This window comes from Taudactylus pleione, unplaced genomic scaffold, assembly GCF_031769625.1.
Source record: "Taudactylus pleione unplaced genomic scaffold, aTauple2 ptg000055l, whole genome shotgun sequence".
Lineage (NCBI taxonomy): Eukaryota > Metazoa > Chordata > Amphibia > Anura > Myobatrachidae > Taudactylus > Taudactylus pleione.
Genome location: NW_028284457.1, coordinates 12,981,667 through 13,006,614, shown reverse-complemented (window position 1 = coordinate 13,006,614; position 24,948 = coordinate 12,981,667). Strand labels below are relative to the sequence as shown.

Sequence of the window (24,948 nt, the reverse complement as noted above, 5' to 3'; positions counted from 1 at the left end):
ATTTGAGTGACAGAATGAGGCGTTTGTGGGTGGTAACAGGGGAAGGTGCTTGAAAACGGGGAGTGGAGATCCGAACGCAGGCGTGCCAAAAGGTCAAAATGGGCGTTTTAAGGGTGTGCATAATTAAAACAGCGAGCGCTCAATTTAAATAGCTGGCCCCTTTTTCTAAACGAGCGAGCGCAAATAGCGTCCGGCTCTGAATCAGGCCCAGAGTTTGAGAACCTGTGGTATAGTGTATGCCCAGCATTACCTTTGTGGAGATGTCCGATGAGAACTGTATTTTTTTTTTTGACAGACTACTTCAATTAGTATGCTGATGGTTCCTTTGGGGACTATCAAGATTTTTACAATATACATATTACAATTTAGTATTTTTTATCACTTTCTATATATGTTTATATATATATTTATTCATTATACTAAACTGGTGTCTTGATCGTTATTTCCGCGGTGTCCAGTGAATATAAAGTTTATGAGACATTCAATAGCGCAACACCATTTGTAGATTCTTGTAGTGGCTATTTTTATAGTCTTTTTTGTCGGATTACACAGGAAAATGGGTGTATGCGGGTGTATTTAGTATACATTTTTTATATAGAGCATTAGCGCCCTACTTTAATGTTTTTTCTGTATATGGTGATATATTTAAACTCTTCTTGCCCATGAAAAAAAAAAACAGGTGTCTGTAGGAGTACACTATTCTGAAATCACCATATTCTCCTAAGAGTTACTGTCTCCTTGATTTACTGTATAATTTGTTATTGCACAAACGTATGTTTTTTTACCCACAAATAAAGGGTATTTTAAATGCCAATCAGGTAACCCCCCCTCCCTTAACTACAGAAGCACACCTACAGAGCGAGATAATCCTGTTGGAATGAGCCGCGCAATGGTACAGGCCTGTACTAGTTAGCCAGTGTAGTGCAGACCACAGTGAGTGTGTGGTTGCACTACACATTTACACACACATCGCTGGCGGCGCTGTAGGTGCTTCAGCAGCTAATGAGAGTCAGACAGACTCTCACTGGCTCCTGCGCACACTGTCAGAGCTGGGCTGGTGCTCACTCATGAGCGCCACCTTCCAGGTCCTGCAGTGGGTGGTGGGAGAGACATCATGATGTCTCTCCCATAGGACCAAGCAGGAGGACGGAGACGGAGGAGCAGACTGCTGCCGGCGCAGCAGGAGCGGGGACTCAGGTAAGTCTGTTTTTTCTGTTTTGTGTGTGTCTATGTGTGACCACTAGTGGGGGCCTGCATAAGGGGGACCACTACTGGGGGGGCACTGTATAAGGGGTAGCAATGAGGGCCTGCATGAGGGGAATCACTGCTGAGGGCACTAATGGGGGCCTGCATAAGGGGAACCACTACTGGGAGGGGCACTGTGTAAGGGGCACTATTGGGGGCCACTGTATAATGGGTACTACAAGGGACCACTGTGTAAGGGGCATTACTGGGGGCCTGCATAAGGGGTACCACTACTGGGTGCACTGCATTAAGGTGCATATGGAATGGAAAGGAATGTTCCCAGAGTGCAGAGAAAGGGGTGTGTCATGTTGACATCCCATTTTTCATTGGCCATGCCCCTTGTGAAATGTGGCCACGCCCAGTTTTGGGCACGCACACATAGGGGGGAGAACTCCCTTTTTCAACTTGCCCTCGACTCCAAATACCCTAGTTACGCCACTGTACCCTATATATCAAACTTGGGCTGCATTGTTTAAGAAGTGCCTTAATTAAGTTGTAGCGGCATACTACAGAGAATTTTTAAAGCAAGCCTGCAGCGGAAGCAAGACTTCCTAATATAGCATACATGGAAAGCAGAGTGACAGATCAACACTGCAAGTTGCAGAACCCAAGTGTAGTAACTTTTGGTCTTGCATTATCAATGTGCACTTCCCAGTATAGAAAGAACAATGATGTTTGTAATCGAGTCATCAGTAGCGGCACAAATGGACCCTTACACATAAGCTGGAATAAGCGAAGTCTTAGCTATAGTAGTAGCAAATATAATGTTTCCACTAGTTAACTATTTTAAGGGCCTATTCATCAAAATGTCCCGGTAACTATGCGGCCCCCTGTTATCCTGTTAACCTGAATTTCAACACCTGCTGGGTATTATCCCCGAAGTATCCACCTCTCCTCGGGGGATACTTATCATAGAAGCAATTCAGCATTGCTCCGGTGCGGGATCAGCTGGTTCGAAAAACAGCTGTCACCTCGAATACTAGCGGTGTTACTTACCTCCCCAGTGGCCGACTTTTGTGCATCTGTGACCGAGGAGGCAGTACATTTCAGAGTTTGCTGAATATCAGGTGGACCTATCAGTTCCCTGATGATGAATGGCCTGTTAACTAAAATATGCAGAAACTAGATTTCCTGATGTGTAACGGGCCATTTAGTGATGATGATGATGAATAGGCCCCTAAGTCTTTCTGAGAACTTTGATGATCGAGTGGAAGGTCGGCTTGAATGGAATTTTATTGTACTCCATAGTTAAAATTATTTGTTCCTAAATTTTGAGCTATACTGCCAAATATTTAATCTATGTAAAATGCATTTTTTTAAGTGTATTAATAAAATGTTTATTCATTTATACGCATGCAATATCTCTTAACTTTTGAATGATACTAGCGATTTTCTCACACTTATTTGCATAGATTTTTACACCCTTATTTTGTACAATCTTTCAATACTTTAAAGTAGGGGTGAGCGGGTTCGGATTTCTGAAATCCGAACCCCCCCGAGCCAAAGGCCGATCAGAATCAGGCTCGACTTTTCCCGCCTGACTCGGATCTGAAATCGAGGCAAAACGTCATCATCCCGCCTTCCGGGTCTCGCGGGTTTTGGATCCTATATAAGGTACCCGCGTCGGCGCCATTTTCTCACTCGGCTGTGGACAGCGAAGAGGGAGGGTGGGAGTTAGGGCTGGCTGGGCTGTGTAGTGTAGTGCAGAGTAGTGTTGTGCTGTGCTGCGCTGTGCTGCTGTTGTCCATAGGGGCTGTGTCCACTACTTCAAAGTCCATAGGGGCTGGCTGTGTTGTGCTGTGCTGCTGTTGTTAATAGGGGCTGTGTCCACTACTTCAAAATTCTTAGGGGCTGGCTGGACTGTGTTGTGCAGTCAGTTCTCCACAGGGGCTGTGTCCACTCCAAAGTCCTGTGCAGTGTCCCAGTCCTAAAGGGGTGCTGTAGTGTTGTCCAGGGGGTGCTCTGTCCATCAGGGGTGCTCCCCCCAAGTGCTAAAAAAATAATATTTTTTCTGTGTTTGTGAATTGTGTGCGCAGTAGCCGCACGTGCATCAACAAAGTAGTGCCAAGCGTGCGCCTGTGTCATAAGTAAAGGGCCGGCTGGCTTGACCGTTAAAGGGTGCTGTAACCCCCAAAGTACACTCCAGTCCAAACCAAACCAAAATATTTTTTCTGTGTTTGTGAATTGTGTGCGCAGTAGCCGCACGTGCATCAACAAAGGAGCAGCGCCAAGCGTGCGCCTGTGTCCCATAAGTAAAGAGCCGGCTGGCTCATTTCTTAAAGGGTGGTGTAACCCACAAAGTGCACTACTCTCCAGCAAAAATAAAAAAATATTTTCTGTGTTTGTGTGCGCCTTAGCCGCACGTATATATCAATATAACATAAATGGAGGACCAAACTTTCTCCGATAAAAATAAAATAGGGAAAGATCAAGAACCACTTCCTCCTAGTGCTGTTGCTGCTGCTGGGAGTTGTTCATCATCCCAGAGAGGAAGTAGGAACATCACTACTTTTACTAAACAATTGACCCTCCAACAGTCCCTAGCGGTGAGGATGAAGTACGACAGCAGTCATCCTGAAGCAAAACGTATAACTGAGGCCTTGACTGCTATGTTGGTGTTAGACGTGCGTCCGGTATCCGCCATTAGTGCAGTGGGATTTAGACAATTGATGGAGGTAGTGTGTCCCCGGTTCCAAATCCCGTCTAGATTCCACCTGCATCCTCAAAGCAGCAGCGACAAGCGTGCGTCTGTCTGTTAAAGGGTGGTGACACCCTCAAAGTGTGCTACACAAACAATAAAAATATTGTTCTTTTTTTTTCTGTCTTTGTGAATTGTGTGGGCTGTAGCCGCACTTGCATCCTCAAAGCAGCAGCGACAAGCGTGCGTCTGTCTGTTAAAGGATTACATCGGTGACAGCATCCAAGTAGGCATGTCAGACAGTCCGTACCTGTACTGGCAGGAAAAAGAAGCAATTTGGAGGTCCCTGTACAAACTGGCTCTATTTTACCTGAGTTGCCCCCCCTCCAGTGTGTACTCCGAAAGAGTGTTTAGTGCAGCCGGGAACCTTGTCAGCGAAAGGCGTAGGAGGTTGCTTCCACAAAATGTGGAGAAGATGATGTTCATAAAATAGGGATGTGCAGGCTCGGATAGGTTCGAGTTTGCACGTGGAGTTCGGATTTTTCCCTCCAAAAAAACGGAACTCAGAAAGAGGCAAAACGTCATCTTACATGGACGAACATCATCATTCCTGGACCAGGAATGATGATGTTCGTCCACGTAAGATGACGTTTTGCCTCTTTCTGAGTTCCGTTTTTTTGGAGGGAAAAATCCGAACTCCACGTGCAAACTCGAACCTATCCGAGCCTGCACATCCCTATCATAAAATGAATTATCAACTCTTCCAGGGAGACCAGCCTCCAGAACGTACAGAGGGACCTGTGGTTGTGGATTCCAGCGGGGACGAATTAATACTCTGTGAGGATGAGGATGTACACAACACTGAAGAGGGTGAGGAATCGGTGGATGAGGACGACATCTTGCCTCCATAGAGCCAGTTTGTGCAGGGACAGATTAATTGCCAGCTTGTTTTGTGGGGGCCCAAACGAACCAATCATTTCAGCCACAGTCGTGTGGCAGACCCTGGCGCTGAAATGTTTGGTTTGTTAAAGTGTGCATGTCCTGTTTATACAACATAAGGGTGGGTGGGAGGGCCCAAGGACAATTCCATCTTGCACCTCTTTTTTTTCTTTGCATTATGTATAGTTTGGGGCCTAGTTTTTCAAACTGCCATCCTGTCTGCCACTGCAGTGTCACTCCTAGATGGACCACGTGTTTGTGCCGCCCACTCGTATCTCTTAGCATAGTCATCCAGCTACCTCGGTGCAACCTTTTGGACATAAAAACACTATTGTGAGGTGTGAGGTGTTCAGAATAGACTGGAAATGAGTGGAAATTAAGGTTATTGAGGTTAATAATAGCATAGGAGCAGAAAAACCCACAAATTCTGTGATTTTAGCTGTTTTTATGCTTTTTTTCAAAAAAATACAGATCCAAAACACAAAACCCAGAACCCAAAACACGGAAGGGTGGTTTTGGCAAAACCAATCCAGATCCAAAACACGAAGAAAGATCCAGATCCAAAACCCGAAAAGTGGCCGGTGCACACCCCTACTTTAAAGTGAATTTGTATGAATTTTAGCCTGAACATAACAACCCAAGACAATGAGCTTAAAAATTTGTTTACATTTCGTAGGGGTCAGCGAAGGCTAAGTACCTCAGATAAAGCATTAAAATCAATAAACACCCACTTTGGAGGGACATCGGCCGTATGGCACTGTTGTAAACAATAAGGGGGTATTTATTAGAGCAGTGTGCAACAAAAATCTGAGTAGAGCACCAATCTTATAATACACAGGTTCTGAAACTCTGTCCTCAGGACCCAAAACAGTGCATGTATTTCAGGTCACCTCACAGAATCACAAGGGAAATAATTAGCTCCACCAGTAGAACTTTTAAAATGTGTCAGTGAGTAATGAGTACACCTGTGCCCAGCTAGGTGACCTGGAAAATGTGACCTGTGTGGGGTCCTGAGGACAGAGTTTGAGAACCACTGGTATAATACAAGGTGCTCAGGAAATTAATCTGTGCGCCCTACAAGTCAGCACAAAGAGGAGCGAGATTTTGCAAGACTGGGAATGAGCTAAAATACGCTGATAAAATTAACAAATGGTGATTGCCAGACAGCAGGTTAGACCTGGCATAGTACCAACTTAAAATGCTATTGGAGGGACATGAAAACAATCAGTGCAGTCTTAGAGAGTGCCAACTAATTTGCAGCTACTTCTTGTGCACAACTTTTGTTAGTATCCTTTGTAATAAATGCCTTCAACTATGTCAGAACTCAGCACAGAGGAAAATTTACTTTTCTAAAGGAGGAATTGTTGAAAGATTGTACAAAACAAAGATGACCATAATGCGGTTATGAAAAATACATCTTAATACAAATGTTTGTTTTCCACCCCAAAATGTTCTCCTCCGTTGCCCCAGAGTATTTACTGCATTTCCCACAGTAACCTGCAGCACTGTGACGAATATCCCTTTCACACCGCAAAAATAACCCGGGATATTGCCGAGTCGAGCAACCTGGCATTTCAACCCTGCAATCGAGCAGGGGTGAACACGGGAACAAGCCGGGTTGAAGTGCAGTGTGAACAGGCCCTACCCAGGTTATCCAAACCGGGACTCAGCAAACACCACTGATTGGATGTTCCTGGGTCTCACTTGATGATGTCAGCAGCCAGACACACAGGCAGCACACTGCAGACAACAGCAGAGGCAGCACTTGGCAGTCTGAAAGGGGTTAATAGTACCACTACTGTCACTACAGTGATGGCTAATTGGAGTGATGAAAAAGTGAACTGTACACTATACTGCCAGAAGCTGCATCATGCTCTCCCTGGCTGAATCAAACAGCAGTAAAGCACAAACACTCATGAACTCAGGGCTACACAGTGGTAATCCATCAGCCATGATTCCTGCAATGCTGGGAGCAGTCTCCACCCCTCCCTTTTGTGATCTTATCTCTGTGAGCCTGAAAAAGGTCAAATTTTAATGACATCCATAGGGTTTTACATGGCTGACCCGGGTTCAGTGTGAACAGAGCCAACCTGGGAATAACCCTGGTAGAAGGTGCAGTGTGAAATGGGTTGCAGCTGGGTTGGACCAGTGTTCAAAATCCCAGGTCAGAGGCAGGTTTGCGATGTGAAAGGGGTATAAGAAGACAACTGGAAATAAAGAAGAAATCTAACAAGCATAAGCTTTAAAGGAGCAACACCTCTATTGTACTGTGTGGATATGGGTGCGTGCATGGGCTGTCAAGTTATTAGACAGCACACAAATTATATGTAGTGGCTGGCCAATGTACACTTTACATGGTAAAATTACTTCAAGAACAGAAGACACAGACACAGACTCCAGGGACCATGATGGCCCTGGGATACAGAAATGTGGCTTTCTAGCTGCCTGTAATGCTAGGATATCAGATGCTCTGTTTAGAAAGAAAAACATTTTGGTAGAACAGCAGATGTCTAACAACCATCTGTTGTTCTTCTGCATTAATTTACACTTTATTATATCTTTATTTAAATATAGGTCATTGTAGCTGAAATGGGTTTATCACAAAATGGGAACTGAAGCAGTGATCAGGAAGAGATCACCCAGATTCCTAGAGCTAAGTCTTAGCACTGCAGTGATGCAATGCATTGGCGCTTGTATGAAATTTAGCGAAAAGTGCATTCACCCATAAGAAACAGGCAGGCATCCAAACAAACGTTCCATAAACTGTGAGCATGTGGCAGAGTTTCATACATGTCACAACAAATCTTTAACTATAGAAGCGCCGCCATCCTACTTGTGTTATTTTGCAGCATTCTGATGCTAGTACTGAGAAATAAAAAATATGATCGTAGCAATTTGTAGTCACTAAAAGTGTTACGTGGAAGTCAAATAGAAAAAATCCATACAACACAATTCTATGCAAGGATGTCTCTGGAACTTTTATTAGCAGTCTATTTTGTGAAGCTATGTTCCAAGGGAACAAACATAAGACAGTCTCTGCATATTCTGTGGTTTTATAAACTATGTAACATTTGAGAGTAATGCAATCAGATTGTACTGTATACATGGCTTGGATGAGTCAGGTTGGTTTCTCGCGATGCAATCCAATTGTTATGTGCGCTGTATTGTTAAATTATTTACTGTAATATGTAAACAGAAAACTCTTTATGAGCAATTCAATTAAATTAATTGTAGGGGTGATGCAGACGATGTACCTTTGGGATAGCATTTGAATGTCGGCAGTGGAAGCCTACATAGTGCATTTTGCACCCGTACATACAGGTTATGTGCACACTGCCGTACATTGCACTAGAACATGCAAATTTATATCGCATTTAATTGAATTGACCCCTTATATGTGAAGGTCTCAGAAAACAAAGGACCTGATTCAGTACGGATCGCAACTGTGATTGCTGTAGAGATTATGCACGCAGTCTCACTGCGAGGATATGCTAATGATTGCAACCGCAATGCCATATGCAGCCTAACATAAGGACGCCCACCTCACCTTACACACATCCGTAATACTTAGCAAGACTGCAAAACCATCGGTAACATTGAGTACCATCGCAGCCTCACGAACACTTGCACAAGGCCTGACCTTACACAGGAATTGCTAACCACATCGCACGCAATGAAGCCAAAGTTGCGTAGGGCATCGCAGTGGCTAATTTATGCACACCCCTGCAACGGTGTCCAAACGCACTGGCACCCCTGCGTTTTGCTGACCTCCCCCCTGTCACCTCCCCCAAACGGTACTTCCTGTCAATCACTCTGTGATGGGTCTGCGTGGACACTGCGTTTGCAGTCCCGATCACAGTGGAGTCTTCGCGCACGCGCACTGCGATCGCTGCTGAATCAGGCCCAAAGTATACTGCGTGTGGTGAAATTACAATGCAAATAGTAAAATTGTACTAGTTTTGTAAAAGGTTGTAATGCATAAGTAGATAAGGCTGACTCTACCCAGCATAATTACTGTTCTTAAACCCTTTAGAGATAATTTACCAGTGTAAACATAATTTAACAAGAGCAAAGCTGGGTACACACTATACAATCTATCGTCCAACAGTGATCAAAACGATATATCATACACATCGTATAGTGTGCATTCCAGGGGCGGATGTAGACATTTCATTTAGGGAGGGAGGGGGGGGGGGGGGCGCTTTAATGATAACTAGGACTCCTCCTCTTTCTTATCCTATCACCTCCTCTTTTGGTATTTGGTGGGAGCACACCTTGATGAATTTGTGCACAGGTGCATTGAATGCACCTATGTACAAGCTCTTGGTATGAATTCCCATTTAACTCAAACCACACTGATCACACACACACACACATATATATATATATATATATATATATATATATATATATATACACACACACACACAGTCAGGTGCATAAATATTGGGACATTGACAGAATTTTCATATTTTGTCCTCTATTCACCACCACAATGGCTTTGAAATGAAACAAACAAGATGTGCTTTAACTGCAGACTTTCAGATTTAATTTGAGGGTAATTACATCCAAATCAGGTGAACGGTGTAGGAATTACAACGGTTTCTATATGTGCCTCCCACTTTTTAAGGGGCCAAAAGTAATAGGACTATCAACTCAAAAGCTATTTCATGGACAAGTGTGGGCTATTCCCTCGTTATTTAATTATCAATTAAGCAGGTAAAAGGTCTGGAGTTTATTCTAGGTGTGACATTTGCATTTGGAATCAGTTGCTGTCGACTCTCAATATGAGATCCAAAGAGCTGTCACTATCAGTGAAGCAAGCCATCATTAGGCTGAAAAATCAAAACAAACCCATCAGAGAGATAGCAAAAACATTAGGTGTGGCCAAATCAACTGTTTGGAACATTCTTAAAAAGAAAGAACGCACCGGAGAGCTCAGCAACACCAAAAGACCCAGAAGACCACGGAAAACAACTGTTGTGGATGACAGAAGAATTATTTCCCTGGTGAAGAAAAACCCCTTCACAATAGTTGGCCAAATCAAAAACAAACACTCTCCAGGAGGTAGGTGTATATGTGTCAAAGTCAACAATCAAGAAAAGACTTCACAAGAGTGAATATAGAGGGTTCACCACAAGATGTAAACCATTGGTGAGCCACAAAAACAGGAAGACCAGATTAGAGTTTGCCCAACATCATCTAAAAAAAGCCATTACAGTTCTGGAACAACATCCTATGGCCAGATGAGACAAATATCAACTTGTACCAGAGTGATGGGAAGAGAAGAGTATGGAGAAGGAAAGGAACTGCTCCTGATCCAAAACATACCACCTCATCATTGAAGCATGGTGGTGGTAGTGTCATGGCGTGGGCATGTATGGCTGCCAATGGAACTGGTTCCCTTGTATTTATTGATGATGTGACTGCTGACAAAAGCAGCAGAATGAATTCTGAAGTGTTTCGGGCAATATTATATGCTCATATTCAGTCAAATGCTTCAGAACTCATTGGACGGCGCTTCACAGTGCAGATGGACAATGACCCGAAGCATGCTGCAAAAGCAACCAAAGAGTTTTTTAAGGCTAAAAAGTGGAATGTTATGCAATGGCCAAGTCAATCCCCTGACCTGAATCCGATTGAGCATGCATTTCACTTGATGAAGACAAAACTGAAGGGAAAATGCCCCAAGAACAAGCAGGAACTGAAGACATTTGCAGTAGAGGCCTGGCAGAGCATCACCAAGGATGAAACCCAGCGTCTGGTGATGTCTATGAGTTCCAGACTTCAGGCTGTAATTGCCTGCAAAGGATTTGCAACAAAGTATTAAAAAGTGAAAGTTAGATTTAGGATTGTTTAGTTTGTCCCATTACTTTTGGCCCCTTAAAAAGTGGGAGGCACATATAGAAACCGTTGTAATTCCTAAACCTGATTTGGATGTAATTACCCTCAAATTAAATCTGAAAGTCTGCAGTTAAAGCACATCTTGTTTGTTTAATTTCAAAGCCATTGTGGTGGTGAATAGAGACCAAAATATGAAAATTCTGTCAATGTCCCAATATTTATGCACCTCACTGTATATATACACATACATATATATACATATATATATATATATATATATATATATATATATATATATATAATATGTATATCATATGTGTATATCTATGTGTATATATATTTCTCCCTCAACTCCAATTGTTGGTGCCACTGATACCAGAGGGGTACTCATACCAGAGGGGGGCAGGGTGGAGGGAGGATTATGAGCTCAGACGTCACCTAAGCTGATGGAATAGAGAAGTTATAATTAAGGGAGGTGGATACGCTCTCGCTCATGGATCCATGTGGGTAGCATTCTAATTACGGTTAATTACCTCAGAGCTGCTTCCTGCCTGGCCCAGGAGCCGCTGTCACATGACTCACGTTGCGCTATCCTTCTGCAACTCCGAATCCTGTGTGACCTAACTAGAGAGCAGGTATCAGGAGCAAGCAGTGCATTCAGCATTGTGCCCAGGCACAGACAGGAGCTGGAGGGTGAAGGAGGTGCGGAGCGGGAGGCGGAACCATCAACCAGCAGCACTGACTCTGTGGTCGCGAGCTCGTGACTCGCACCTTGACCTTGAGGCTGCGCACTGTCTAGAGCAGTGTTTCGGCGCTGTGTTGGGGGGGGGGGGGGCGATCGCTTCAATCACATCCCCCTGGATCTGCCACTGGTGCATGCCCAATTTGTTATTCACTGTCGTCATTCATTGCTCGTCCCATCTGATGTCCTGCACGTCAGATGGGATGATGCAATGAACGATGTGGTGCACATTGTGCAGTGTGTAATCACTGCTGCACATAGTGTACAAGAGAAACAATGACTTTGATACAACCCCTCTGACTTGATATATCATGCCGGTGTTCGAAGACTGCATAGTGGTACACGCTCTATACTGGGTGTTCTGGGATGTAGTGGAATTGGCATGATTTGTTACATCGTACAGTGTGTACCCAGCTTACCACTCCAGAGTTCTCACAGTCTTGCTAAACTGTCCAAATTTAAAAATACATTATAATGACTGATACAACGGTGCAAGTATACTATTATTATCCTTTATTTATATGGCGCCACAAGGGCTCCGCAGCACCTCACAAAGTACATAAACCGTATGAACAAAACAAGAAAGAAAAGTGACTTACAGGACATGGATAAGGCTTATTGCTGCATCAGCAGTCATAATACCCAAAATAAGCAGCAGGGCGGCAGAACCCAAGGGTTACGTGCCCTTTTAGAGATTGGGTAGTAAATGATGGTATAAGTGAGGGAAGATAAAGCACATGAGGGAAGAGAGCCCTGCTCGTGACAGCTTACAATCTAAGAGGACAGTGGTTCCCAAACTGTGCACCGTGACACCCTGGGGTGCCTCAGGACACTTGCAGGGGTGCCCCAGATTGGTGGTCCAGCACAAAATCAAATTATTTCTGGTAAATGTAATGTAAATATGTGGACAAACAGAAGCGTAAATCTGTCCACCACAACATAACTGACCCTAAGGATGACAGGTAAGCACAATTTACTTCACTTTACCTTCATTTTTTTTTAAATTTCTCAATAACAAAATTTTGGCTTAGGGGTGCCCTGAGAACAATGCTGATACTCTAGGTCGCCGTGGTAAAAAAAAAAAGTTTGTGAACCACTGTAATAGGATAATGTATAGTTGCAAACAATAATTGTTCAACAATAATGGTGCAATAATCAAACAAAACTGTACTTGGTTGTATCTTAGCCTGAAGGCATAGTAAAAAAATAAGTTAAGGGACAAATCACAGCATTATAATACCTGCCTGGTTAATTAACAGGTTGTATTTAAGCAATAGTAATTTTTGCTGGTGCAGGGTTGCTACTGATTGTTTTTCTGTCATTTGGAATATTGCAACCAGCAATCAAAGTGTTTACATGATCAACAGTAACCCATCTAGCCAAAGCAATCAAAGCCATAAATACTATCAAATGTAAAAGGCCTAATAACACATTTATGAAAATGTGAAATGATGAAGTATTGTATCTGTGGTAATAAGAGCTTCCAATGTACAGCAGGCTTTACTAGATAAGGACATGGGGAACAAATTGCAGCTGCACCAAATTGGCCACAGAAATGCCAAGTGGCTGCAGAAGTAAGAGGCACGTGACAATGAAACCTAACACAGGCAAGAGATGTCTGGCAATGACATCCAAAGTCATGGTGATGCAGATTACAGTACCAGAATGTGTGTAGGAAGAGTCCGGTGACCATTTTTATCCTAATGATGAACATGCATGGTACAAGCTGTCTAACTCTAAGGCTAGAATTCATTGTTTTACATGCATTTAATGTGTTCAGCTGCAGTGGTTTTTAAAGCATTGTTCCATTTCAGTCTGTCTGATGTGAATCAACATATTTGAAAATCTCAGCCTTATAGAAACATACTGTAAAAACAATGAGATGGGGTTGACAAACATTTACACATCCTGTACATTTCCTACTGCATCCTATTCTGGTAAAGATGCTCATCTAATATGTGCTAGCTGAACACACATGTAAATGCATCTAAACACAAACCAAACGCACACAAACGCAATGCAGTGTAAGCAAGCCATGTGTGTTTTAGCAGAAGTTAATAATACATCACATATTACTGTGTACTCAGAATCCGATCTTCATGCTCACATAAATAAGCCAAGTTACATAATATTCCTCATTTCAGCCAAATCACATCACTGATCAGTTTATCTCCAGTATTCTGCATTAAACTCTTGCCAGAACTGCTCCGCAATATACAGCTAACGCAGCGATGTCTTCACTCCCGTCTTTCTGACCCGGCGGTAGAAATGTGTGTGCACAAGCGCCAAGTAAAGGATAGATTTCTTGCAGATCTCTATGCATAATTTCACGGAAACTAATTCCACCTACAGATGGTGTTAGCCTGTAGGGGCCATGCTCCAGAAAACAATGCAGGACTATAGTCCGATATCTGCAACGGCCCCCGAAAACATATGGGGAAAAACAGCAGTTTTCGGAGTCTTTACCGCAAAATTCATTTGATACATCTCACCCTATTTCTTAAACTAGATATTGCTCTGTATGAAACATTAAATAATATTTATTTTATACAACAAGAGATCAATGCACAAACTCATCTACATTTTCATCTTTCAGTCAGTTGATGCAAATGTTTTTTTTTCTCAGATTGTAAATAACATGTAGGGGCTGTAGTAATGCATGTACGTCATACAGGACACAGCTGTAGGTAACATGTAGGGACTGTAGTAATGCATGTATGTCATACAGGACACAGCTGTAAATAACATGTAGGGACTGTAGTAATGCATGTATGTCATACAGGACACAGCTGTAAATAACATGTAGGGACTGTAGTAATGCATGTATGTCATACAGGACACAGCTGTAAATAGCATATAGGGACTGTAGTAATGCATGTATGTCATACAGGACACAGCTGTAAATAACATGTAGGGACTGTAGTAATGCATGTATGTCATACAGAACACAGCTGTAAATAACATGTAGGGACTGTAGTAATGCATGTATGTCATACAGAACACAGCTGTAGGTAAACATGTAGGGACTGTAGTAATGCATGTATGTCATACAGGACACAGCTGTTGGAGAGCCTGCACCTTTAAAACATTCCTTCATCAATTAAAAAAAAATATATCAGCTTTATAAAAGGTTGAATTTGTTCATTCTTGCAGAGATATATTTCTCACATATTACAATTTATGAAAAATGTAAAATTGACAATAAAACTGTAGTCCATATAGGTTTTCTTTTACAGGGATACACTTTCATTTTGTTATCAGGGGGGGTTAGTGATTCCTAGAATGCTGTTCTCCCTATGTGTCTAATTATCACATGGATAGCCCGTCCCGCTCCCCCATTACAGGTTTTTCAAATACCACTGAACATCACAACGAATACACCTGTGGTACTTGTACCCCAGATTGGGAACCATTGGACTATACAATGGACAGGTAAAACATATTTTTTGAAGAGCACTCTTGGTTGATATGGAGACCAAAAAACATAGGCATATAAAAAACTTCATGCAAATGTTTCCTACCTTCCCAGCTGCTGTCATCACAGAGAGAGGTGAGGTCCAAGCGAGGTACCTCTGGGACAAAGCCTTCTTGACCAACGTCTACCTCCAGGCTTCTTTGTGGTCTTATTTCAGCGTTATTCTGTTGCTCCTGAATCTTCATTTTTACAGTCTGGAAAAAAAAATGTCTTCAGAAAATAGTTTCTTTAAAAAAAAAAAAAAAAAGATAGGAAACAGCAGTTAATGCACAGTGGCACATTCCTCACCATGCACAGGAGGGCAGGACAATATCCACAGCTCAAGCTATTTCCCTGCACCCTGCTGATTCCATGCTCCGTGACCCTTGCATGCTAATTGGTGAAATGATCCGTCAGAAGAACACAACGCCCCTCTGTGTGCCCTGAACTTTCCCTCGCTCCTAAAGAAAATAGCAGCCTCATTCCTTGAACCATTTGCCTTTTCCGCTACATCAGATTTATTTGCATGGTTTGTCAGATTGGGCTTTGAGGATTTGCCACTCCCTTTTGTTGACAGCAGCAATGACGAGGCAAAAAAAAAAATTCAACATGAGGAACAATGTTTCTGCTGTTGCTAGGGCTGATGCAGCAACCACACTCTTCGATGAACTCCCTCAGGCAAGAAGGCTGAACAGGCGATAGTGTGAAGAAAAACATGCATCTGAATCCCCTTTACAGGCACTGCTAATCATTCTGTGCCAACTAAACCGTGTGCTGGTTGCAATGACTCCCCTTGTCCTGTGGATATTTCCTAGCAGGGTTGTGTGAGGAGGAGGAGGGCGCACTCTAATGCTATTTATAGGGGAGCTTTGGATATTGAGGCAGCACTGAGCTTATAGAGCCAGCAGCCGAGTTTGGCAACTCAGCTGGAAACAATACAAGTGTTGGGCAAGAGCCAAAATCACACAAAGATAGTACACTGGATAGCATGAGAGAGAGCGAGGAGTGTCGGATCACTTGGAAAACCTTAATGCTTCTCAAGGATACAGCATGTCTCAGATTAACCCTCTCAAAGCAAATGGCTGAGGAAAATAGTCGGCACTTCCTACTTTGCCAACCAGCGGACAATTTTCAAAACGCTGTTTATGTAATATTGAATAAAACATGACAATGAAAACACCAGATAAAAAACCTCCCCACATTGGTATTTCATCTAGCTTTATTTACAATGCGATGCAAGGAGATAATGCAATAATGGCATACATACAATAATGCCATGAACCTCCCTAGGCTTCACTAAAATACATATTTTATAGATAGGGATGTGCGCCGACCCCCGTGTTTTGGTTTTGGATCTGTATCTCCTTCAAGGTTTTGGATCTGGATTTGGTTTTGCAAATCACCCTCAAGTGTTTGTTTGTTTGTTTTTTTTTAAATCCAGATACAAAACCAGATAAAAAGTTTTAAAAACAGATAAAATCATGTAATTTATTCAATCCAAAATCCAAAATTCGGATTTAAAATCCAAATTTCGAACCGCAAAAAGATCAGAACCGCGACCCAGATTTACGAAATTCTGGTGGATTCAGATTTCTGGAGAACCGAACCGCACATCTCTATTCATAGGCAACTAGCAGACTTGCACGTAGCTTAGATTTGCAGTACAACACTAAATGAAACAAACTATAAAATTGCCCAGTGTCCCTAATAGTGTTGATACTCAGTACATGTCAGTGTACATAAGTTTTAAGTTACACTCCACTGTTAAATGTTAGTGGGTTTGCAACTTATACACGTGTTACATTTTGACTAAATTGTGCTGTAATGGGCAGCAGACCTGATCATCTAAATTCAGCTAGGAGAAAATGAAATGATAAAATACTTTTAGATTTGGATTAGCACTGTAGAAATTCTTTTCCGGAAGCTGATCCCTATTTCACATGAATTCTAATTTGATCTAAAATATACAAAGTACCTTAGACCTGCCATCTCAGTAAAAAGCCCATTATAAATACAGTACCTGGTGTTAGGGGCTAAATAAATAAGACAGATACGTGCTAGCCATAATAATCTGTAAGTAGAACATAACTGTGAAAAAAGGAAGTGGGTGTATTTTACCATGCATTACATATTCCCAGGGCTGGGGTCATTAAGCAAAATAAGCACTTGCTTAGGGCATCAAGGGAAGGGGGGACCACATACATTTTCCATTGCTGGATTTACCATTGACCATATGATGCAAAACTGCAAATGGTGCAGCTGAACAAGTTTCCACAAAAAGGGGCTATATACAATGATAAAATGAATAATAAAATAGTACTAATAGACGTTAATGATATACACTCATCTTGGGAATACAACAAAATTAGAATCTGGTAACTGATAAACTGCCACACCGTCCGCCATGGCTCATATTCGGCCCATGTCGATTGTCCCGTTCAGTCGTCCACTAAGAGTGAGTGCAGTGGCGCTCAGTACAGAGTTGCCAGATGGGGAGTTTCTCCAAATTTGGAGGTTTTTAAAGGCCTTGACGAGAATTTTGGAGATCTCTTTTCTTTAGGATTTTTTTTGGGGGAACAAAATATATACCAACATCTTTTAAGTGCTTAGGGCCCTGAAGGTTTTACTCCAGCTCTGCATATTTCCTCCCACGTCCAGCACTAATGCTCTGCGCCCATCACCGATCACAATGACAGACTTGTTGCTAGAGTTATGTTTACAAGCTCTCCCAGCAACAGGCTTAAAAGACCAAAGGAATTAATAGGAATTTCACATTTGCATGACCTCTTAAAACCACATAATAAGATTTGGTGCCATTGTGGAAGTCTTTTGTCTGCATTTTCAGTAAAATCTCCTTTTTCGCTCACAATACTGTTCTCATTCCTGTCAGATTCAGAGGGATACAAGGAAAACCACGTACAATCTACTTTGCAGTTTGTAATTAAGGAAGAAACAGATAATCTCTACTTATACATTCAAAGCAATGTAGCAAAAACACACATCACCATCAGTACTACGGAACCAGGTCTTGGAAAAAGCTTAAGTACTTTTCTAAAACAAGAAAAATAAAAAATATATATTTTTTAAACATATTTTTCCTTTGTCCTCTGCAGTCCATCAATCAGGCCAGAGATACGTTGGCGTTACTATGGGGGAGAGGGGGGCATAGCATAGTGGGATATCTTAGAACTTGTATCACTGTTCCTTCACACTACTATTTCAAACTGAACACAAGGACAAGGACTTATGTCCGTTTATTAAGCAGGTACTTATGCTAGTAACCCCATCGTGTATGCACCATGACAGGCAACATTAAACATTTGGTCGGCTCTGGTCAAGCTGCACATTTCACGGACTAAGTAAAAATAAATTAACTCTGCAGGGTAACAAACATGAGAGAGATGCATATTTCAATGTACAATTTGTTTCCTCGATTTAAAAGTTTGGAAAAAAACTTAAATAGGTGATTGTGACATTTGTATTAGTCTAGACATTCAATTATATTCAAAACTTGAATTACTTGTTACATTAAGCTGGATGAAGACAACCCTAGAATTGCCATCAACACTGTTTCCAGCCTAAGCTACAGGGATGTTGGGCTTACTCTCATTAACCATGAGCACAACTAAGCAGCTGAACAAATGTATAATGGACTGTAACTAAGCAGGGAAGGTTATAAAAAGATATATAAATGGTTCCAGCTTGGGATTCCTACTATCACACACATCTGGAAGACACAGATCTGATAGAACAGCTTGTAAATTAGACAGATATGAAAAGCAGAAACCACATTTAATTGGAAAGGATTTGCAGGAAGTTTCAGCTAACACTGCTGTAGTGCTCCGCACTGCATCACTGCTTATATATAAATGATGTGAATAGAAGACCAGTCAGTAGACAAAAATACAAATCCTTCCTCACAAGACTCAACTTCTTTCACATGAAACCCAAGAGTCTCCTGCATGTGGCAGTGGTTGAGCAGGAGCCTGGGGGATAAGAAACCCTCCAATACTTGGTTTAGTACACCCAGTCTAATAAATAGACTGGCATGATGTAACTCCAGAAGAAACAATAGAAGTTGAAATGTAGACAAAAACATCAAATGGGTTGGAGTGGAATTTTTATTGTAGTATGTCTAAAAAAGCATCATTAAAATAAATACCCATAATGTGGAGATAATGTGACATTAAAGATGTAAACCTGTGATAACAAGTTTCCGGTAAGCTCCCCACCCCCTCCCCCAATCCTGCAGAATGCCAGGAGTCTTACCAGGTCAGCCCTGCTGTGGCTGGCAGGAAAATTACCCAGCAGCTGACATTTCATATGACAAGTGCGCTGACTGGACAGCTGCCACAGCCTTTAATCAAAAGAGGGGACAGCAGGGGGTAAATTTAATTCCACATGGTAACAGGTCCACTTTAATGATTCCATGAGGTTATGTCAAATTTTTCTGATCTTGGGTCTGTAAACTGATCTGCCCAATGTATTAGTTTCATGATAAATAATAAAGGGTTTGACTGTATTTGCAGCAAGGTGTCTTACATTTCATTTCAGAAAGGTTTGTAGACATTATCATTATAGGCAAAATACCATTTGATTTTTCTATGTTATTTAAAAAAAAGAAATAAATTAAGATATATATGGCTTACCGGCTGTAATCGCAAACATTCTCGGTCATGTTCATTCTCTTTGCTGTAGAAAGACAAAATATATATTTCTAATTCTAAGCTTCTAAACGGTAAAACAATTAGAACATTAGACACAGCATCAGTGTCGGACTGGGGCATGAAGGGCCCACCGGGAAAGGCAGTGGTAGGGGCCCATCCTTAAGGGGTGTGGCCAGCCAACATGGATGCTTGGCCAGCCATTATAGAGGACATAGCATGCAGACAACATGGATACTACAGTGCATGGTCTGTTCATCCATGGTCCTGCTCTACCAGGTAACTGACCCTGTAAGAGAGTAACAATGTATAATTCGAGTGCACTGTCTGAATATTGACATTAGAAGTAGAGGTGAGGCCCACCGGGGATTTCCCCTGTACCCCTGTGGGCCAGTCCGACCCTGCACAGCATATGTAAGCTAAACATGCCTATATTGTATACCTGCACTTAGCAGGAGTGAGTCCATCACCTAATTTGTGCAGACTCACACAAACTACCAAGGTATGGCAACATTTTCAGCAATACTTAAAAATGTATAATCTTGAACAAATAAAACACCTAGTTAATAGGAATCGGTAGGAAATACCGCCGGCCACATGGCCAGCGGTTCGATTCCCGGCAGCGTCTGGCCGACAGATGAGCAGAGCCCGGCAGCGGAAGCCCGACAGCGCTGGAAATCCAGATCGTCGCTAAGGTAAGTATATACTAACCTAACCCTCCTTAGGGGTGCCTAACCCTAACCTCCCCCCCAAGTGCCTAACCCTAATCCCCCCTCTAAGTGCCTAACTCTAAGTCCCCCGGGGGGGTGCCTAATCCTAACCTCCCCCCGGGGGTGCCTAACCCTAACCCTCCCGCCCCCTAGCCTATCCCTAACCCTCCCGGGGGGGTGCCTAACCCTAAGTCCCCCCCGGGTGCCCTAAACCTAACCCTCCCCCCCGCGGCGCCCAGCATCCCTTCGATCGGGATGTCGGGCACCTGTCTCCCGGCGTCGGGGAAATGTCAGGAGTCTACATCTAGACGCCCGGCATTTCACCCTCGCCGGGATATGACAGTCGGGAAGCCGGTTTCCCGATTGTATACCAGTTAATAGGCTCATTTATTAATTATTGTGTTTTTGACCTGATTATACTTTCGGATTACCTTTTTTTGCAGCAACAAGAAATTGCCTACTGCAGGGATATATCATCACACACATGCAGGGACAGAGCCCATCCCTGCAATGTGTAAAAGTAAAGTAACTGCTTTAGCAAACAATTGCATGGGTAACTTCTATGATATGTAGCCTTTAGGCTACAATGGATGACACCATCTTCAGTTGGAGTTAGCTGCTGGGGCGAGGCTCCGGCATGCTTGGTAAATTTGACTAGAAAGAAGCCCTCATAGGTTTCTATGGGAACTACTTTTGGGAATGAAACCGGAGGATTGCAGCAGATATCTCTTATATATCTGCTGCAGTCCCACGTAGATACATACGACCGATACTTATTATTTGCGGGTACCCTGAAATCACCTACAAATAATTGATAAATAGGTCCCCTAAATATTTGGACTTAACAATGCTGGGTGCACAAAGTCTACCTTCAAAAATGTAAATATAGTTTTCTCTGATTAAAACTAACTTGCAAAAATAGTTCCCAATTTAAATCTTTGGATCTCTGGATGCCTTCGCAAAAAGTGAAGAGATAATTTTAAAAGTTAATTCTATTAATTCCACCATAAAACAACAACAAATGTAAAATTAATTAAAAACACTTTGATACCTAATTGCATTGGTTGGACTGAAGATGCGTAATAACTCAACAAATGATGCTTGTTCTCTACTTATGTGGGTGACCGGTTCTAACCAAGGTTCCAACAATGCAGATGGCACTGGGGTGTAGGGGATTCATTTTACCTTTGTTTTTATTTTATGGTAGTACCCTTAAAGACCAAGGAGATTTGTGTAACAAAGTACATTGTAGGTCAGGATGCATGAACTACATATATAGAAAGATAGGATGCAAGCTCAATTAAAGCTAAACAGCCATTGTCTACCATGTACAGATGTGTCCTCATGCACTATTGCTGCAGTCATGACAAACAGACCCTCTCTGTGGGCATCTTTTTTGCCTAGATATGTGTCTTAGATGCAATGCATTGTGACCAAAGTGCACCAGGATACTGCACTGATTAATTTGATTTGTGACACTTGTATATCCGTGTGCGACTGTTGTAAGTTAAATTCCTGTCAAGGGCACAAACAGTGTGGAATTGCATGCAGTGACGTGCAGTGCGGTCAATGGGTGGGGAGGCCCACGTGTGTATGAGTGCTGGGAGCCTGTCTCACCCGCTACTTACTGTAACTCTTCTCTCACTACACTAAGTTTCAGTGTCCATTGATTCTCCTAACTGCATCACTGTGTTTTCTCTTGCTGCTGCTAAGCTCTGATCTCTAAACAGTGCCGTGCACTTCCTAATCACATGACACATCCAAGGTGCCTATCAGTGCTCAAGCCACGCCCTCCCATACTCAGAGGCATGCCTCTATTAGCTCTCTTTCTGTGCAGCTTACTGCCCATGGTGTTGCCACGCCACCAGCTCTGCAAGCAGTGTCTGACTATACAGAAGCAAGGTTGAGCTGTTGCTGCCTCATCTCTCATCTCCTTGCAGTGCCAGGGAGCTCCACAAAACTGGTGAGTGCTAACTATAAACATGATTACAATAAACAAAGATGATGTATATAAGTTATAAATATCTACTTTGTATTATTCTAATAATTTTTATATCAAAATACCTGTTTCCCCTGCCTACACATCCCTGGTTATATGTTCTCCTTGTGTTTGCATGTGCTTCATTCAGGTGTTATGGTTTCCTTCCATACTCCAGATTAATTGGCTTCTGACAAAAATTAACCTTTAAGGTGGGTACACAGTAGACCATATTTTGCTCGATCCAACATATCGGGCCGATATATCATCGTCAAAATTGGCAAGGTCGACTCATGCTCGCTCCCGTTTGGTCGTCAGTAGCATAATCAGGTCGTCTCTACATGCAGTTCAATCTGACGATGCGACTAACGGACCCGTGCAGAGGGATGCGGCTGGTGCCGACATATCGGGCACCGAATCGTGTAATGTGTACCGGCCGGCCCATATGTCGGCTCGTGACCCATACGGTTGTCCATCGTTGTTTAGTGTGTACCCAGCTTAACTATGTATGTGTGTTTATTTGATAGGGAATAGAGATTGGAAGCTCCATTGAGGTAGGCCCTGGCATAAATGACAAAATATTCCCTGTAAAGTGCTACGTACTATGGGCCTGATTCCGACCCGCTCGCGAGGGCAATGCGCTCGCAAGCGGGTCGATGGTGGCCCAGTGCGCATGCGCACGATGGAGCCAGCTCCCGGGGAAAACCGTCGCTCCGGGTCTCGTACCAAAGGGGGCGTGCTGTCGATGTTGAGTGACAGCACGCCCCCTTTGGTGGGTGGGACGGGGCGTGGCTGCCTAGGCGGAGGCGTTCCCATGGGAACGACTACCGTCTGGGGCCGGCCCCACTGACATCACAAGTGATGTCAGTGGGAGTGCTTTCGGCTCTGGTTCCTGTTATTACAGTGCCCTGGCAGCATGTGCAATGTAACTGCTGGTGGCATGGTCATCTCTTCTCAGCCAGTGTGCAGCCACATTATGAAGAATCCTGCAGCACAGGCTGTGTGAACACATCACAATAAGGTGGGTGACCATGCACATAAATACCCGGAGTACAATTGCAGCTCTCAATGCAGCAAAAACAGTGTGCAGTCCCTGAAAAATATCCCCAGTGTTCTAAATGTATGGCACTTCATTTCCTGAGACCTAAGTAAAGTCAATGCGATGGCTCCTAACCAAACACTATATTTTTCTCTACTGGGAATATGCAGCAAAAAATCTCTATGCAATGACCTTGTTTCTGACAGTACTTCCATGTTGCTGAACTCCTGTCTGTCTACACCTCTGGAGGTGACAAAGCTTTCCGTGCTCTGCAACAGAAACACAAAGAGAAATGCATGTGAATTGCAATGAAGGTCTTCTTGTGGGAGGGTTATACCTTATTATTTCAATGAATCTCTTTTTCTGGAACCAGAAGCAAAGTACTTTTCCATACATAGAAACAATATTGTAATTAGTATTAGAGAACTAAAGCTTACATAATGACAATTAGTTAAGAGTCTGTACTACTGTAGTAACTCATTTGTCTTCTACAAATAAAGCAAATGGGACAATGAACTAATGATTAGCATGCTCAAAGTGGATCACTTTGAGATGTCACAATTAACAAAGAAACCATACCTTATTAAGGGGTATATTTACTAAAGCTCAATATTAATCGATTTGAGTCAATTGGAAGTAAATGAAAATCGATCAACATCGATGTTGTATTTCTTGGGCTAAATCACACATTTACTAATACTTAAAAAAAAATCATTAAATTGTCCGTTAGTAAATGTTTGATGATTTAGCCCTAAAAACACAACATCGATGTTGATCAATTGTCATCTATTTGAAATGGAAAAAAATAAACTGTGAATATAGTAAGGTCATGGAGAATGTTGAAAATTGTAAAACCATATCAACACGTTAAATAGAAATGAGAAATGGTCATAACTCTTCTGAAATTTTCAGTGAGAAGTATAATTAGTATTAAAAAGCTTCATCTTTTTTACATTCAGTATATTCCTATAATGGGCAAAGCAAGTTTTTGGATGAAGAAAAAACTGAAGTATTATGTTGCTTATTCATCCAATACAATGGCGAGCAACATCATTTGTGCTGGAATCCACTGATTTAGTTAAAGATGCCGTCAAGAGAATCCAGCAATCACATCATGTAGTGCTCTGGTAACTTCATTCCCATGTAAACCTGCACCATTTTTACTGCTGCATTTAACGAGAAAAAGGCTGAAATATAAAATGCTGGTCTGTCACTATTACTGATTAAGGACTGAAGAAAAGTTATGCCTAGTTAGTTTCTTGGTGTTGTATAATGGTAAGAGGCTGTGTCTCTGTCATCAATCCATGTCACCATCACACATATGGAGAGATAAACTGTCAGCACTACTTCAATTGCTTCACTTGGTTTGTCTAAGTCATTGTGCATATGATGAGTCTTCAGAATGTCCTATCAGCTCCTTACAGCCACACTTTATTTCCATTGCAACTAACGTGATACAGGTTGAGTCTCCCATATCCAAATATTCCGAAATACGGAATATTTTTAGCATGACTGAGAAAGTGAAACCTTTACTTTCTGATGGTTCAATGTACACAAACTTTGTTTAAAGCACAAATTATTTATAATATTGTATAAAATAACCATCAGGCTGTGTGTATAAGGTGTGTATGAAACATAAATGAATTTCATGTATGTACACAAACTTTTTTTGATGCACAAAATTATTGAAAATAT

General features: G+C 42.3%; 1 protein-coding gene across 7 annotated transcripts in view; it reads right to left on the bottom strand.

The window, feature by feature from the left end:
* FAM13A (family with sequence similarity 13 member A) overlaps positions 1–24,948 on the bottom strand; it is a 243,391-nt gene that overhangs the window by 31,055 nt on the left and 187,388 nt on the right. For all 7 annotated transcript variants that reach the window (XM_088464435.1, XM_088464434.1, XM_088464438.1 and 4 more), the window contains 3 exons: positions 23,446–23,522; positions 19,512–19,554; positions 14,930–15,077 (listed from right to left, as the gene is read on the bottom strand). In XM_088464435.1, the coding sequence (XP_088320561.1) occupies positions 14,930–15,077; positions 19,512–19,554; positions 23,446–23,522 (268 nt within the window). The remainder of the gene's footprint in view (positions 1–14,929; positions 15,078–19,511; positions 19,555–23,445; positions 23,523–24,948) is intronic.